This window comes from Silurus meridionalis, chromosome 20 (genome assembly GCF_014805685.1).
Source record: "Silurus meridionalis isolate SWU-2019-XX chromosome 20, ASM1480568v1, whole genome shotgun sequence".
Lineage (NCBI taxonomy): Eukaryota > Metazoa > Chordata > Actinopteri > Siluriformes > Siluridae > Silurus > Silurus meridionalis.
In genome coordinates, this window is record NC_060903.1 from 9,114,367 (window position 1) to 9,132,586 (window position 18,220).

General features: G+C 35.6%; 1 protein-coding gene across 1 annotated transcript; it reads left to right on the plus strand.

Moving 5' to 3' along the window:
* Nucleotides 1-526: 526 nt before the first annotated feature.
* LOC124403395 (cell wall protein DAN4-like) lies at nucleotides 527-17,860 on the plus strand. The gene is made up of 11 exons (XM_046877113.1): nucleotides 527-611; nucleotides 5,179-5,310; nucleotides 6,522-6,644; nucleotides 10,608-10,682; nucleotides 11,517-11,591; nucleotides 12,063-12,137; nucleotides 14,220-14,342; nucleotides 14,507-14,581; nucleotides 15,193-15,267; nucleotides 16,482-16,564; nucleotides 16,774-17,860. Exons 1-11 carry the CDS (start codon nucleotides 527-529, stop codon nucleotides 16,867-16,869), a joined length of 1,017 nt encoding a protein of 338 aa, XP_046733069.1. The 3' UTR covers nucleotides 16,870-17,860.
* The last annotated feature ends 360 nt before the right edge of the window (nucleotides 17,861-18,220 follow it).

Here is an 18,220-nt window from a genome sequence, read left to right on the forward strand (position 1 = left end):
TCCTCCATCAGCTAAGAAACCGGGAGGAGCTGAAGGAAGACGCCCGCTGGAGGTGGCTGTGCCGTGAAGCACATCTTGTGGCAGGGTTAACAGCCTGATCTCCTGGTTGTGCTGAGGAGGGACGGGCACCGTATAATGAAGTGTACACCGCCCTCTTTAGACTGGGGCCCTTTGTTTGTCAGGGCGTACGCGCCGAGGCCCGCTTGCCGGAGAGGACCACGCTTAAGTCCATCCAACTCCTTGGGCTTGGGCGTAGAGCATTTAGAGCACTCTGCTTTTGGGCTTTGCTGAACCCGCTAACACCAGGCTGGGGCTGCGCCCTCCACACAGCCCCTTGGGAGCGATGAGGGAGGTAGCGCTGATTTTAGCGCTTTTTTAGGCCTCCTGAAACTTGTCACTAGACCCGGCAGGTGAAACAGGAGAAAGGGGCTTGCACTTTTCCAGGCCCTCTGCCAGGTTTGTTTGTGAGCCCAACAAATAGCTCTCCTCGAAGAGTGCTCTCCAGGACCAGAGAGTCCGCATAGACATGCGGCTACAATGCGAGCAGTCGAACTCCCTTGAGAGCCGACTGAGCATGCTCCTCTCCCACGCAAACACCACACTGGCTGTATGTACCCCTTCCCTCACCCCCGAAATAAAAAGCAAGGAGGGACACACATAGCCGAAAGTTTTGTTTGCTCTTGGTGCTCATGCTTGCACAGATTCACACAAAAAAATGATAACCTCCACCGCATGCACATTTTGTAGCGCCTGGTCGTGATGTAACCCCACCAGTAATGTCGCATCTCTCCATTGGCTGGATTACACACGTGATTCAGAGTGAAAACAATGTGAAAGCGTTCCCAAACCGATCATTGAAAGATTTTATGTAATTCCTTTTGCAATTATAAGACATCCAATCGAAAAACTATATTCACCTCTCTTAGCCAACAAGCAGGCAAAAGTGGTACAGTAAAACCCCGTTGTACGAGCAACCTATTGTACAAGCAAACGGAGATACGAGCAAACTTGCTCGCAAAATTTTACCCTGTTTCACAAGCAAATTTCGAAGGCACAAGCATACCTATGCTGCCAGTTCCCCGTTTTCAGCGGAGGGTCGCATCAGTCTCTTAGTTAATGACGTATCACTCAGTCGCTCTCGTTGTTCAGTGCAGCAAAAACTTCTTTTTTTTAGTTTTATATTTTTATTTCATTAGAAATCTTGAAAAATGTCTCCCAAGTAAATCACTGATTGTGCTGTGAAAACGAAAGTAAATAGAAATACCATGGAAACCGAGGAGGTTACGAGCGTGATGTGCGTCTCACACTCGCAATCATCCACTATCAGATGAATAAGTGTTATGCGAGAAACAGAGGCGGAAGCCGAAGTCAAAGCAAACAAAGTTTATTTTGCAAAAATGTGTACAGAAACTGGGAAGTAATCCAGTGGTGCGCGGTGGGAGCGCGGTCCACTAGTCCACAACTGGATGAGAAGCAGTCTGTGTAATATCCAAAGGAGCGCGTAGGAGACGCGCGCCGCTGACCACAAGCACGGGAGAATCTTGACATGTACAGCCAAACCATTGATAATAACGGATAGCGAGTGAGGGTGAATGAGGGGTTTATATATGGTTGGGTGATGAGTGCTAAACGAGAGTCAGGTGTGTGATTAGTAAGCCGTCGAGCAGCTCCGTGCAGGCGGGGAAGAATCAGGGAGCTCCCTGACAGTAAGTATTAAATTATGTTTACATTACGGTAATTTGCGATGTATTTGTTTGTTAAAATAGGCTACAATTACTTTTTAAGTGCAGAAATAAGCGATCGAATGAGATCTCGGAACGGATTAAATCACTTTTTCATTCATTCTTATGGGGAAAATCAGTTCGAACGTACGAGCAAATGGACCTACGAGCAATTTTCAAGAACGAATTATGCTCGTACAACGGGGTTCCACTGTATGTGTATGTATTTTTTGTTTATTTCTGAGTTTAAATTTTTTTATTTGATTCTGAACGATGTTTTATTTTGGAAAATTACCGGATTCTCTCCGCCACATCTGTCTATGACTCATTCTTGATGCATGTCATGATGCCTCGGTCACATGTCTTACCTCCATCCGTTACCTTCTTAAAGGGGCTGCTCCGGCCGGTAACACATAATACAGTACCGCTAATTTCAAACCCCAAGCTAGAAAAATGAAAAAAACAACACAGTGGATTCACATTTATTATTATATTTAGAAAATATCATTTTATTTTGTTACATTTATCCGCCACACCTTAAAAGCCGGCCTGTGAAAATATTGTCCGATATTAAACCGGTCCGTGAAAATATTGTCAGAAATTAAACCGGTCCGTGTCGCAAAAAAGGTTGGGGACCATTGCATTAAACCACTGTAAAAGAGAACCTCAGCCTTCGTGTTGTGACTAAGAGTGGCACAGATCCATTAATAAACATATTCTAATGCTGATTTATTAGGACACAGACTAAGAATGTTATACATTCAAAATGCGAAAATCTTTAATGCAAGAAGTGTTCATTTAAGAAGCTCTGGAAGAGGTAGGTTTTTAGACGTCATGTGAACACTGCTAGTGACTGTTCAGATATCAAGTGGAAGTTTGTTCCACCACCTCAGCGCCAGAACAGAGACGAGTCTAGAAACATTTCTTTCCTGTACCCTGTGAGATAGTGGGACGTGTCAAACAGTTGTTGAGTATTGGAGGAGTGTGGTGCAGTGTGCGGTCAGATAAGTGCTGAGAGAGGGGGGACATATCTAAATATAACTAATTTGGTTTAATTATTAGACAAAATCAATTAACATTGCCATATTACACAAGGCAATATTTTTTATGGACAATTAGGGAGGCTAAGCGCAGTGAAGGCTGATAAAGTGTTACACAGAAAAACAGATTCCAAGTTGGTTGTGGGGTGAGACAGGGTTGTGGGAGTAGTTGGAGATCTCTGGAATTAGATTTTTTGTAAAGTGTGATGTCGGATTACATGGACAGATGCAATAGAAAGAAATGCAATAAAAACTAACAAATTACTAAAAAGGAAAAAAACAAACATGCTTTGTCGAATTTAATGTATTTCATAATTTAGCACAGATTGTTGATTTCCTTGTTCAAATATAGTCAAATGATCAGTCAAATTCAAGGTTTTTGTAAGATAAATAGGTTTAAAAAGGTGTAGGCCATTGTTTATATACAGGGTAGCCAGAATGAAAAGGTTTTTGTATGTGCATGTACAGTACCTTTACAGATACACAATAAAAAGTATCATGTTAAATGGAACAAAAACCGGGCATATCCAAAGAATAGGTAAGCTACAATCTGTTAATACCTATAACACACAAACATCTAGTTTTTTTTTTGTTTGTTTTATTATTTGAATGTGAACATTCAATATGGTTTAACTACTAGAAGGGGTTTTCTTCGTATGTATTTCCACATTTCTTGAATTGTTGTGGATTAACTTTACAGACATAATGTGACTCAATAATCTTTAGGCGTCTCAGACTTTTGGTAGAACCAGCATAGCAAGCTGGCAGGAAACTGGATCCACCCTCAGATCACAGCATGTTCTGATGAGGAATTGGAAAACATGGGGAAGTATAAAATGTTTGAAACTCATGATGCCTCATGATGCCAAACTTAGTACATCTCTCTTTTTCTCACTCACACATGCACACAGACTAAATACTGTATACATATACTGTACTTAGTTCGGATTGCTGGTCAGGAGGATGAGGCTGATACACTTTCGAATACTCTTGCTGCTTTTGTTTACAGAACAAAAACACCATGCATCAGGTAAAGACTGACTATTTACATATATAAACAGGTATTGAAAGAAAGCCTTTCAATAAGGACATGAGCTAAGATAACATGGCAAAAATAAACTTTATAGACTCTAGATAGGTTATATGAATGATCAAAGTATTTAATTATATGAAAACTATATAAATTTATACACTAATATTTTTAAGAATATGAATTTACCTGATCCAATTCATAGTTAATTTAGAACTGATAATTAGGCTTTCCAGAGCTGTAAATGCTGTAAAAACCCTGTTTGTTGCTATTACTATATAATAAATAACCCTATACTATCAATATGCATAATATGCACCACTATACTATATTTATACCTACAAGCTACTGCTGAAAGCATTTAAATAAGCCTCATTTAAAAAGTGGCATTAATGCTTTTATGCTGTGACTTTGACTTTACATGAAACAAAGTTGAAACAAAATTCCTTTTTCATTAATTGAGATATAGGCAGCTAAAAATTTGTAATAAATAAATAAATAAATAAATACAAATTATTTTTTTAATACTATACTGTTATACTTTTATATATTGTTATAATACAGTTGTGAACGCCTACATTTTACCTATTAAAAAAAAAGAAATACAGAATGTCAAGTAAAATAAATATGAATTTTATAGAATATAAAGAAGTGTATTTCTTAAAAAGGTTTTGTAAATTTGTTGTTAATAAAACGTAATAAGGTTTTTTTTGTTTTTTTTTAATTCATGGAAAATCCCATTATGAAATGTCAACAGTATTCAAATAATGTAAAATTAATAGGAAAGATTATTTAACATAAACTAAAAGATTTTAAGCTGAAAAAGAAATGAGTGTTGGGAGACAAAAGATGGAAAAATTATACCTGACACTTGACCTTTAAATTGAGACATGTTAATCTACAGTGTCAGATTCCTTTAGATTGCAATGCTACACAGTAATGTGAGTAATCCAATCTTTTCCCATTTTCATCAATAACACTCATTGTATTATGCTAAGACAAAGAACAAAAAAAAAAAAGCTAAAGCAGTATGAAATGTTCCTTTTGTGTATGTTTTTTTATAGAAGATGTGAAAAATTCAAAGCGGCCTTTCTATATTATTTTACTTTTCAATGATGGCAGGAAAAATGCTTTTTCTGTACATTTTGTTTCATTCAATGCAATTGACTGCATTAGTGACTATGAAATGTCCTAAAACCGTTTAAAATTGTGCAGTGGCATTGGCTGGCATAAAAGTTAAGGTTTGGCATAAACTTTCTTTCTGGTTAATTTGCTGTTACTTTAATAAAGGATTAAAGTTTTAATATAGATTTGAACATTGGCCATTAATTTCCTGCTTTTTATTCATATTTATTTCTAATCTTTATATATGTGTGTGTGTTTACAGCTGGATGTGCAGAACCTACAGTTCTATGCTGCAAGGGGACAAATAATTCTTGCTTTAGAGGATGTTTTTGTGATGAAAGCTGTGTGCTTCTAGGGGACTGCTGCCCAGACTACAATCAAACTTGCATAATACGTGAGATTTAGTGCATACAAACCCATCCATCACATCAACTACTACTAAAAGAGTGTGCAAACATAGCTCATGCATATTACTTAAATAAGACTTTTTTCAGGGAGAAAAAACTGTGAAATTGTAAACAAATTTAATCCTGTTGGAGGTGTTGAAGAGTAAAATATTGTTTACTTCATTATCATACTTATGTATGTTTAACAGAGTATTTTCACTTTCAGAATCTTTTACTTTATATTATACTACACTTTAAAATGTTGTTCATTGCTATATTAAAATAAATACATAAACTGCATTAAAAAGACCTGTTGCAAGATTACACTATAACCCCATGATTCTTGTGAGAGTTGGGGTAGAGTAAGGGTACTTTCACTGTGTCTACCCCAATAGAAAACTCTCCTCAAAAAAGGTATTATGTGCAGGAGATTAAAACATTCATATGCATAAATTATTAAAATGTAGTCATAGAAGTGTCAGAAAATATGTAGTCATAATGTAGTAATAAAATATAAAATTTTAACATTTGATGTTAAAATATATTTAAGCACAATACTTTTTATTTTTACAACAGGAATCATACACTTTATCCAGCACTCCGCCTGTAAGTCTGATAATAAATAAAAACAACAAAACAACAAGAAAGATAAAGAAAACATTTTAGAGTAAAGATTATCCGTTTAAAAATTATGCCTGAACAACATTCTAAGATGTTTATTTTTTTAGCGTATAACAAACAACCATTTAAATTAGTTCCTACACATGGAAACTAAGCATAATTGTTGCCTATGGTAAATCTTTGCATAATATACTCTATACAGATTATTTTTGGAAAAAATGTTTTCAAAAAATGTTTACTTTTGAAAGCATTTCTTTTAACATTGACAGTGCTAATAAAACATTTTGTGTAAAGATTTGCTGTTATGTAAAGAGTTCTAATAGCCATTTTACTCCAACAACCTGTCAGTGGTCAAAACATATAAATAATTCCTCTAGAATTTATTTAGGAGGAATTCTAAATGACTGTCTGTTTTAGGTGTTCAGTCATTATTTTAAATGAGACTTGGGTTGGGAATCAGTGTACCTTGTGAACAGAGATTTTTTAGATTTCTTTTAGCCTTCTTGAACCAGGTTTATTTAAACATATACATTTCAAATAAAGAATGAATGAATGAATGAATTATATGAATGATTTTTTTTTTTTTGTACAATCTTAGAAATAACCACAACAGTGATAACCACCACAGTGACTACAGTAACGAGCACCTTTAGTACAAATCCAACAACATCTGTGAATGTTACTACAGACGAAACTACAAAACCAACTCCAACCAGTCATGGTAAATAGTACTCAGTACAACTCAAGCTTTTTTTTCATTCTTCCACATACACAGTATACAAAAGAACGAAATGTTACTAACCCACTAATGTGCATCGACTGTGAACAGTAAGAGTAAACATTAGACACAAATGAGTCATCTGGGACACAATAGAGTCAGCATTAAAACATAGGGTAGCAGATTTAAGGTGCAATAATGTGAGTACATATAATGTGATAAATATAACGTTGAATTGTAAGAACAGAGTAAATGATGACAGTGATTAGCAGGTCTACAGCAACCACCTTTGTTTGTCTACATTAAGAGGCAGGTTGTTTTTGTGACACCAGTTCACCAGTTGTTCCACCTCCTCTCTGTATTGCATTTCTTTGTCATTGCTGATGAGGCTCTCTACTGTCATGTCATCAGCAAACTTGACAATGCGGTTGGATTACGACTTTTTGCCATGAAGTCAAGGGTAAGCAACATGAACAGCAGTGGGATGAGTGTACAGCCTTGGTGCCTGATGTTCTGCTGCTGATGCACACTGTCTGTGGTCTCTCTGTCAGGAAGTCTAGAATCTAGTTTGATGAGTAGAGTGTTGAGACCAAGTAGAGAGAGTTTCTTCATCAGTTGCTGTATTACACATTACGATTGTTTTGAATGCTGAGCTGAAGTAAAAAAAAAAAAAAAAAAAAACAGCATTCTGACATATGTGTCCTTTGTGTCCAGATGTAGAAAACAAAATGCAGGGTGTAGGAGCTAGTGTCTTCGGTGGAGCGGTTGGAATTGTATGCAAATTGGAGTGGGTCCACTGAGGTTGGCAGAGCAAAGTTAATGTGCCTCTTGACTACATGCTCAAAGAACTACATAATGATTGAAGGCAGTGCTACTGGGTGGTAATCATTGAGACTCCTCACTGTTGACTTCTTTGGCACCGGGATGATAGTGGTCATTTTGAAGTTTGCAGGGACCACAGCCTGGTTTAGGCAAATATAAAAGATGTCTGTGAGGACACCTGCTAGCTGGTCAGCACAGTCCCTAAGCACGCTCTCTTATATGTTATCGAGGCCTGCAGCTTTCCATTGGGAAAACAAAATCTAAAACTAGATTAGCAGTAAACCCAGGCCTGATTACTGCCAAACCTGTTCGCAATCAAAAAAATCTCTTAAATCGGACCTGCCTGACAAAGTGAAGTAGACCAAAAGATCCTCAAAAGCCTGACGACATGCCGAGATCCAAAAAAATTCAGAAACAGATGACAAAAAAGTAATTAAGATCTATCAGTCCGGAAAAGGTTATAAAGCCATTTCTAAAGCTTTGGTACTCCAGCAAACCACAGTGAGAGCCATTATTCACAAATGGCAAAAACATGGAATAGTGGAGAACCTTCCCAAGAGTGGCCGGCCGATCAAAATTACCCCAAGAGCACAGTGACGACTCACCCAAGAGGTCACAAAAAAAACCCCATGACAACATCCAAAGAACTGCAGGTCTCACTTGACTCAGTTAAGGTCAGTGTTCATGACTCCACCATAAGCAAGAGACTGGGCAAAAATGGTCTGAATGGCAGAGTTCCAAAAAGAAAACCGCTGCTGAGCAAAAAGAATATAAAGGCTTGTCTAAGTTTAGCCAGAAAACTTCTTGATGATCCCCAAGACTTTTGGGAAAATACTCGTTCACTGATGTCCCATTTCGTCTGGCGTAATAGTAACACCATATTTTAAAAAAAAGAACATCATACCAACAGTAAAATATGGTGGTGGTACAGTGATGGTCTGGGGCTGTTTCGCTGCTTCAGGTCCTGGAAGACTTGCTGTGATAAAGAAAACCATGAATTCTGCTGTTTACCAAAAGATCCTGAAGGTGAATGTCAGGCCATCTGTTTGTGACCTCAAGCTGAAGCAAACCTTTGTTTTTGCAGCAGGATAATGATCCAAAACACACTAGCAAGTGCACCTCTGATTGGCTGAAGAAAAACAAACTGAAGACTTTGAAGTGGTCTAGTCAAAGTGCTGACTTAAATCCTACTGAGATGCTGTGGCATGACCTTAAATGCTCGAAAACCCTCCAATGTATCCATAGATGAGTGGCCCAAAATCCCACCACAGCGCTGTAACAGACTCATTGCAAGTTGTCACAAACGCTTGATTGCAGTTGTTGCTGCTAAGGGTGGCCCAACCAGTTATTAGGTTTAGGAGGCAAACACTTTTTCACACAGGGCCATGTAGTTTTGGATTTTGTTTCCCCTCAGTAATGAAAATCTTCATTTAAAAAAACGGATCTTGTGTTCCCTTGTGTTATCTTTTAGTAATATTTAAATTAGTTTGATGATCTGAAACATCCACTGTAATTCACACCACTGTGTATGCATGTATGTGATTATATATATATACATTACAAAAGTGACTACACTCACATTTCAGCAACCATTTTAGTATATCTTCTCAATGGACAATAATATAGAAATAAAACTTAGAAATACTTTAGTCAATGTGCCACTGAAAAAACTTAATTAACTAAATATACAACCTGTCCAAATAACTTGCAACAAAAGTAAGTACACCCCAAGTGAACATGTCAAAAATATGTCCAAAATCACAATATTATGTGTGAGTGAGTCTTATTCAATTCAATTCAATTCAATTCATTTGTATTTGTATAGCGCTTTTAACAATGAACATTGTCTCAAAGCAGCTTTACACAGATAATGTGGTGATTATTCCTCCTGGGCATGGAATTCACCAGAGTTGCACTGGATGTTGCTGGGATCCTCTTCCACTCCTCCATAATTATGAAGCTGCTAGATGTTAGACACATGGGGCTTCTCTACCTTCCACTTAAAGGGGCCCACAGGTGATCAGTAGGGTTCAGGTCTGAAGACATGGCCATTCCATCACCTTCAGCTTCTTCAGCAAGGCAGTTGTCATCTTAGCGGTGTGTTTGACGTCGTTATTATGTGGGGAAACTGCCATTCAGCCTAGTTTCTGAAGGGAGGGCATCATGTTCTGCTTCAGAATATCACAGTACATGTTGGAATCCATGTTACCCTCGATGAACTTCGGCTCCTAAGTACCATCAGCACTCATGCAGCCCTAGACCATGATGCTACCACCACCATGCTTAACTGTAGGCAAACACAATTTGTTTGCTGGACACCATCTAAGCCAAACAAGTTTATATTTGTCTCACCAGATCACTTGACATGGTTCCAGTAATTCATGCTTTTGTACAGGTAGCCTTCAGCAAACTGTTTGCAGGCTTTCTTGTGAGCCAGCTTCAGAAAAAGCTTCCTTCTGGGATGACGGTCATGCAAACAGGCTTGTTGCAGTTTTTGGCATGTGGCCTGAGTACTGAAAAGTGGATCTTCTGCTTCTGCAACCTCTAAAGCAATGCGATGTATAGCTATCATCACTTAGGGTGTACCCACTGTTGTTGCCAGATATTTTGAGAATAATGGCTCTATGTTGAGAATAAATCTGTACTGCTATACAAGCTGCACATTGACTACTAAAATATATCCAAGATTTATTTGTATAGTACTGTCCCTTAAGAATATATACTAAAATGGTTGGAGTATACCCACTTTTGTAAAAAAAAAATTATATATATATATATATATATATATATATATATATATATATATATATATATATATATATATATACTATAGATATATACTTCTAAGATTAAACACTTCTCTTTTTTCCATTGCAGCGGTCTATATTGCCTATTAAACATCGCCTATTAAAAATGTAATAACTGAATTGAATTTTTCTTATCAGGGCCGATCCTCAAAAACAAAATATAACAATGGTGTCTTTTTGTTCATTTTATTAAATATAACCTTTTGTTCACACCTAATGATAATGTAGGTATTTTCTAAGTAAAGTTGTGCAAAATTTTACACCACTGCATTTGTGCTCTTGTGTTTATTTACAGTACTTATTTTTATGATTTTATTATTTTTTTTTTTCCTTTTAGAGACGCCTGGTACTACAGTCAGCCCACTAGGTGGCAGCCAGAACCAGACTGAGGATCCCAATCTTCATTCACAAGGTGAAATGGGTATTTAAAATCTTTAAGTCCAAAAAGGCAATGTTTTTGAAAGTGGTGACCACAGACAACTGCTCCTCTCCTTATCGTTCCTGAGGGATTTGTCTATAGTTTTGTGTTTTGTGAGGGTGCATGTCACTACTTGTAGCATAAGGCACTACCTGTCAGTACCAATCAGGTTACACAGGTAGTCCACCTCCTCCAGAACGGCACATATATATATATATATATATATATATATATATATATATATATATATATATATATATATATATATATATATATATATATATACATGTGTGCTTTACAAGGTTTTTATGCCTCCCAGCAGGACAGGTATCTGCTACACTGTGTGAGAAGGAACAGGAGCAGCACTGACAGAGCCCTACAAAATGACTTCCAGCAAGATACTCAGAAACAGACTCTCTCTCTCTCTCTCTCTCTCTCTCTCTCTCTCTCTCTCTCTCTCTCTATATATATATATATATATATATATATATATATATATATATATATACATACACACTAATATCTGATTATTATATTAATAATAAACATTAAGAACATGAAAATTACATTTGTCAGCTATCCCTATCCACCCCTCATCTAATAGCATAATTGTCCCCCAACTCCCTGTACCAGAAAATACTTACAACCTTGTTTATTTATTTAAATGTATACAAACATTTTAAATTTTATATATATATATATATATATATATATATATATATATATATATATATATATATATATATATATATATATATATTTGTTGTTTCTTTTACCAGTTGATAAAAATACTTCTAAGATTAAACACTTCTCTTTTTTCCATTGCAGCGACCCCTGGTACTACAGTCAGCATATTAGGTGGAAGCAGCACACAGACTGAAGATTCTCTTAAGCTTCCACAAGGTAAAACAAACATTTTACTATTATTACATGCATGCATTCTTCTTCTTAAAAGCTTCTTAAATAAAATAAGAAGAAGAAGAAGAGAAGAACAACAACAAAAACTGAAACGAAAACAACTAAAAACCAGCTTGGTCAATCCCATAGCCACCACCATAACTGCATCTAACTCAGAACTCTACTGATGATATCTGGACATTAAGCATATTAACATTATATCGCCTATTAAACATCGCCTATTAAAAATGTAATAACTGAATAAAATTTTTCTTATCAGGGCCGATCCTCAATAACAAAATATAACAATGGTGCCTTTTTTGTTCATTTTATAAAATATAACCTTTTGTTCACACCTAATGATAATGTAGGTATTTTCTAAGTAAAGTTGTGCAAAATTTTACACCACTGCATTTGTGCTCTTGTGTTTATTTACAGTACTTATTTTTATGATTTTTTTTTTTTTGGTCCTTTTAGAGACGCCTGGTACTACAGTCAGCCCACTAGGTGGCAGCCAGAACCAGACTGAGGATCCCAAACTTCATTCACAAGGTGAAATGGGTATTTAAAACCTTTAAGTCCAAAAAGGCAATGTTTTTGAAAGTGGTGACCACAGACAACTGCTCCTCTCCTTATCCTTCCTGAGGGATGTGTCTATAGTTTTGTGTTTTGTGAGGGTGCATGTCACTACTTGTAGCATAAGGCAGTACCTGTCAGTACCAATCAGGTTACACAGGTAGTCCACCTCCTCCAGAATGGCACATATATTTATGTGCTTTTGCAAGGTTTTTTATGGCCCCCAGCAGGACAGGTATCTGCTACTTTGTGTGAGAAGGAACAGGAGCAGCACTGACAGAGCCCTACAAAATGACTTCCAGCAAGATACTCAAAAACAGACTTATCTGATTATTATATTAAGAAAACATTAAGAACATGAAAATTACATCTGTCAGCTATCCCTATCCTCCCCTCATCTAGTAGCATGATTGTCCCCCAACTACCTGTACCATAAAATACTTACAACCTTGTTTATTTATTTAAATGTATAAATTTTAAATAATAATTGATTTATATATTTTATATATATATATATATATATATATATATATATATATATATATATATATATATATACTCACAGTTCACTGCACTCTTTGTCTATCTTTGTCTATTCATGATCGTTGGTCCACTATTGGTCATTGGTCCACCAAAATATTGGTCATTGGTTTTTCGTCATGCTTCTCATTCCATGTTTCTAGTTATGATCTTAGTTCTTTTGTATTCTTGTCTTGTATTTTCATTTAACTTCATTGGTTGCTGGTATGTTTTTACCATTTCAATTTCATTAAATTTTCCCACTATTGCATCCTCTCATGCTTTCTCAAATATTACATGACAGCTTGTACGCATTTATTTAGGTTATTTAATTGACACTTTTTTGATAGGAGTGGAAGAAAAGGCAGTTCATCATTACTTAGTCAACTGCAATGTTTTGTTGTTAATGCTTGTCAATATTTGGATATTAATATTAATATTTCTGCAGCATTCAGCCCTCTCAGAGGGTTCTGGCAGCATTGAGGGTATATATATTATAGTTTTATATTTTACATAAACATGAAAATAAGAACTTTTCTTGCATCTGTCACCAGAATATTTTAAAGGATTGCCGTGGTTTTTTTTTCAGTGTTGTTCAGAAGTTTGTTGTTTGTTGTTGGTGGTGGTTGGTAGTGGTGGTGGTGATGGTTTAACCACTGTTGTTGGTGTGTGGCAGTGGGGGTGTGGTTGAGTGTTAGCTGTGGGTGAAGAGAAGGCCGACAAACAGGCAGGGATCAGTGGTTTATTACAGCTAGTTTACTCAACCCTGTCTTTTGTGCTTTCAGTGGTGTCCGTAACCAGAGAAAGAAAGAAAGAGCTGGATGGATACACAGAGCAGTTTGTTTGTGTGTGTGTGTGTGTGTGTGTGTGTGTGTGTGTGTGTGTGTGTGTGCATCGTGCATTAAAAGACAAAAAATTTGTCATGGCAAAAAAAAGCCTTTTTTTTTTTTTTTTTTAACTAATGCCTGCATTTCATTTCCTTTTTCTTGAGTCAACAAGCAGGACTTTCTTTAATTCATTCATTCATCTATCCCCATCGTCCACTTAGCATTACTGTAATCAAATTATTCCAACAATATATATATATATATATAAAACTTTCTTTCGGCTTCTCCCGTTAGGGGTTGCCACAGCGGATCCTCCGCACGTTTGATTTGGCACATGTTTTTACGCTGGATGCCCTTCCTAACGCAACCCTCCCCAATTTATCCGGGCTTGGGACCGGCACTGAGAGTGGCTGGGGATGGTTCCCTGACCGGGAAACGAACCCGGGTCGCAGCGGTGGGAGCGGTGCGTCTTAACCACTAGACCACCAGGCGACCTATGTGTGTGTGTATATATATATATATATATATATATATATACGTGTGTGTATATACAGTATATATATATATATATATATACTGTATATACACACACATGTATATATATATATATATATATATATATATATATATATATATATATATATATATATATATATATATACACACACACACAGAGCAATGAATTTATATATTGTATTTACTACATTCTTAGGTACTCCCCAAGTTACAACAACCACTATGACTACAGCAAAGAGCAACTCCAGTACTGAAACAACAACATCATCTGTGAATGTTACTACAGACAAAGCTACAAGAACAATTACATTCAAATATGGTAGAAATTAAACATTGCATGTGACAGTCAAATCGAGTCATTTCTCACAACAGCTCACTTTACTTATATAATTGCGAGTGTAAGATCATGTTTGTTTGTTTGCTTGCTTTACCAATATAGAAAAATGCTTCTAAGATTAAACACTTCTCTTTTTTCCATTGCAGCGACCCCTGGTACTACAGTCAGCAGATTAGGTGGAAGCAGCACACAGACTGAAGATTCCATGAAGCTTCCACAAGGTAAAACAGACATTTTTTCTATTATTACATACATGCATGCATTCAAGATAATAAGAGGAAGAGAAGAAGAAGAAGAAGAAGAAGAAGAAGAAGAAGAAGAAGAAGAAGAAGGAGGACAACAACAACAAGAACAACTGAAAACCAGCTTGGTTAATGCCACAGCCATCACCATAATTGGATCTAACTCATAACTCCCCTGATGAAAACAAGGCATAAAGATTATTATCATATAACATCTACTAAGCAAAATATAAAAAATATAAAATATAAGTGCAATTTCAATACCAAGTATATATTTTATATAATTCCAAAATCACATAACTATAATCAGTCATAATTTGCTCAATTTTAATGTGTTTCTGATCAGTTGGGGGGAAAAAATTGACAAATCGTATTTTTCTTATCAGGGCCGATCCTTAATAACAAAATCTAACAAATGGTGCTTTTTTTGTAGAGAATTCATTTCATAAACTTTAACCTTATGTTCACACCTAATCATGTTGTAGGTATTTTTGAAGCAAATAAAGGTGTGCAAAATTTTACATCACTGCAGTTGTGCTTTTATGTTTATTTACAGTTCTTATTTTTATGATGCTTTTTTCTCTTTACAGAGACGCCTGGTACTACAGCCAGCCCACTAGGTGGCAGCCAGAACCAGACTGAAGATCCCAATCTGCATTCGCAAGGTGAAATGGGTAGTAAAAAATCAATAAGTCCAAATGTATATGCAATGCTTCAATAAGGGAACACAATCATTAATGTATAATATCAATCTGTCTAATTAGGAATCATAAGTAATTGTTAATTAGTTTTGGTGCAAATGATGTAAGAACACATGCACTGGAGAGGCAACAGCAAGACAACCCCCAAAGAGGCAATGGTTTTGAAGGTGGTGACCACAGAAAATTACTCCTCACCTTATCTTTCCTGAGTGATTTTTCTATAGTTTTGTGTTTTGTGGGAGTGCGTGTCACTACTTGTAGCATGAGGCAGTACCTGCAATCAGGTTACACAGGTAGTCCACCTCCTCCACAATGGCACATATATATGTGCTTTTGCAAGGAGGTTTTGTTATGCCTCCATTGAGGAGATACCGGGAGAAGCAGGAGAGGTATCTGCTACTTTGTGTGTGGAGGAATGGGAGCAGCACTGACAGAGCCCTACAAAATGACTTCCAGCAAGATATTTAGAAACAGACTCTATGAGGGTGGCACAAGGAGGTTTGACATTGTCTAGTGGGAAGTATGCTGCACTCCAGCACTTTGCTGATTGATCACTTTGATTGGGATTTGACAGAGAACACTAGAATTGGCGGTTCCTCCATCAGCTCTCTGGTTCTTCTCATAAACTAATGTGTCACGTGTCCCACTGAACACGTGACAAAATTGTGTTGAAAATGTTCAATTTAATTAATTTGAATGATCATTGTCATAGCTAAGGGGTGGCCAGTACCACTCTAGGGTGAAACATGGACACTCTCTCGCTCCCTATAGTAATAATAATAATAATAATATTAAAAGTAGTAGTAGCAATAGTAATACAAGTTAAGATGACACACAAAGTTGTTATATTTAATTAGTTTATTTGCAGGCCATTCACAGATAAGGAAGCCACGTTATGCTGGTTTATATATATATATATATATATATATATATATATATATATATATATATATATATATATATATATATATATATATATATTTTTTTTTTTTTTTTAGATTAAATAGTTTTCCCAACCCTACATTGCCACCCCCAAAAAAAGACATATAACCAGATCACCCCGTTGCTAAATGTTTGGCTATACACCACAAATAATTACATTTTGAAGCTGTTCATTAATTCCAAAATCTGCTGTGCTTATACAATAGAGCCTAACCCACAAGCATTTTCACTTACAGAGGTGAAAAGAATTATAACTACTCTGCAGTTGTGTCTACACAAAAAAGCTGGTGGAGAGGCAACCCTGGAAAGCCTGCAAGATGTGAGTCATTATTTTATAACAATACAAATCAAATGCACAGTATAAAATAAATAAAAATTGTATATAAATAAAATATAAAAACACATTTAACAATTTGATATGATACAAATGCCACAGACAATTACATGAACAATCTCTTATATGATTTATCCAATCTACAGTGTAAAGGTATATGAAGAATTTATTAAATGTTTTTGCTCTTTTTACAGTTAGCTGCTAAAATGCAAGAGAAGTTACAGAAGGAACTGTGTAAAGGCTGCACACTAAAGATATTACAAATCCAACAAAAAAAGGCCGATGTCTGATTGTTCTATCATACATTTAGGGATGTGATGTACTGTAATAGTATTAACTAAGATGCTACCTTCTGTATCTGCATACTGTTCAAGATATTTGTACGTTTCCCACATTTTTATTTAAACAGGAGGTATGTCATGGAAACATTGGATAGCAGTGAAAAAATGGGACTGCTAGAAAAATAATAAAATTATATAACCTTATCCAACCCCTGAACAAGATGTGCTGTGGAACCTTTTAATTTGACTAAGTAAGGAAGATATGTTTTAGGAAGGCAATGTATTTAATAACAATATAAATAAAAAAACTATTATTTATCATTCAAAACCATACTATGTAAGAACATTTTATTACATTCACTTTAGAATTTTTTTTTATTTGTTTCATTCCAGAAAGAGTATAAAAAGTTGCTTAACAACATTATACTTTAACCATTTAGCAAAGTTTACTTTGTGTTGTTTTGAACATATGGTATTACTGAATTGTTTTCAAATAAAAAAAAAGCATCTATTAAACTAAATATTTTTTTTATGGCAGGTTATTACTGCAGTTTTAATTCTAAAATGTTCCACCTCTAACATCTCTCTATATTTGCATTTAATGATCGTATATATGACTCCAAAGTTTTTTTGTGTGTTTGTGCATTTTGAGATTTGTTCATGTACTTTGGTACAGATTTCAGATTGTATATAATTCCGACTGTAAAAAATATTGTACTGTTTGTGGATAATGGCTGTACATGTTATCGAATTGACCTGGTGATGGGTTTAGTTGCCAAATTTGTTAAATGTGTGTTTTTACTTTGCTTTTGGTTATTCTGGGAAAAGGGGGAGGCTATTCATTTGTTTATACTCTTTATGGTTTCAATTAAAGGTCAAATATTGTAGTTACTGTATGTTGGGTTATTTGTTTCTTATTTTGGCCCAGTCTTGCCTAAAGCACTAGTAAATTTGTGCTACTGTCCTTATTTACATCCACATTTCCCATCTCACCTTTTCTGTTATTATCCTTAATGCTAGACTGGAGCATAATACAAATAAAAATGTGTTGCCTTCTTATATTCATTTAAAATCAGGAACAAAAAATTGTTTTTGCATAATTGATTCTAATGACAAATATACAATAGGTAAACATTTTCAAATGACAGTTTGAATAAACAAACAATAAGGGCAGTTTTTCTCAAACTAGCTCTTTTGCCCTTTTTATTTGCCCTCTTTTCATGGCATCTTTTTTTCTGTCACTTTATATATTGTACAAAACACACATCTTTTATGGAAAAAAAATAAGTATGTTATAGCGCTAATAAAATAGGTTTATTAATAAGAGTACTGATAACTAATTAAGCCATTTTCTTGATTA

Bases quoted from the DNA above. Each gene is read 5' to 3' on its own strand.
- LOC124403395 (XM_046877113.1), top strand. From the start codon at position 527: ATGCGGCTACAATGCGAGCAGTCGAACTCCCTTGAGAGCCGACTGAGC. The intron at 6,645-10,607 runs GTAAATAGTACT...TTTTCCTTTTAG, and splicing joins ACCAACTCCAACCAGTCATG to AGACGCCTGGTACTACAGTC. The intron at 16,565-16,773 runs GTGAGTCATTAT...CTCTTTTTACAG, and splicing joins CCCTGGAAAGCCTGCAAGAT to TTAGCTGCTAAAATGCAAGA.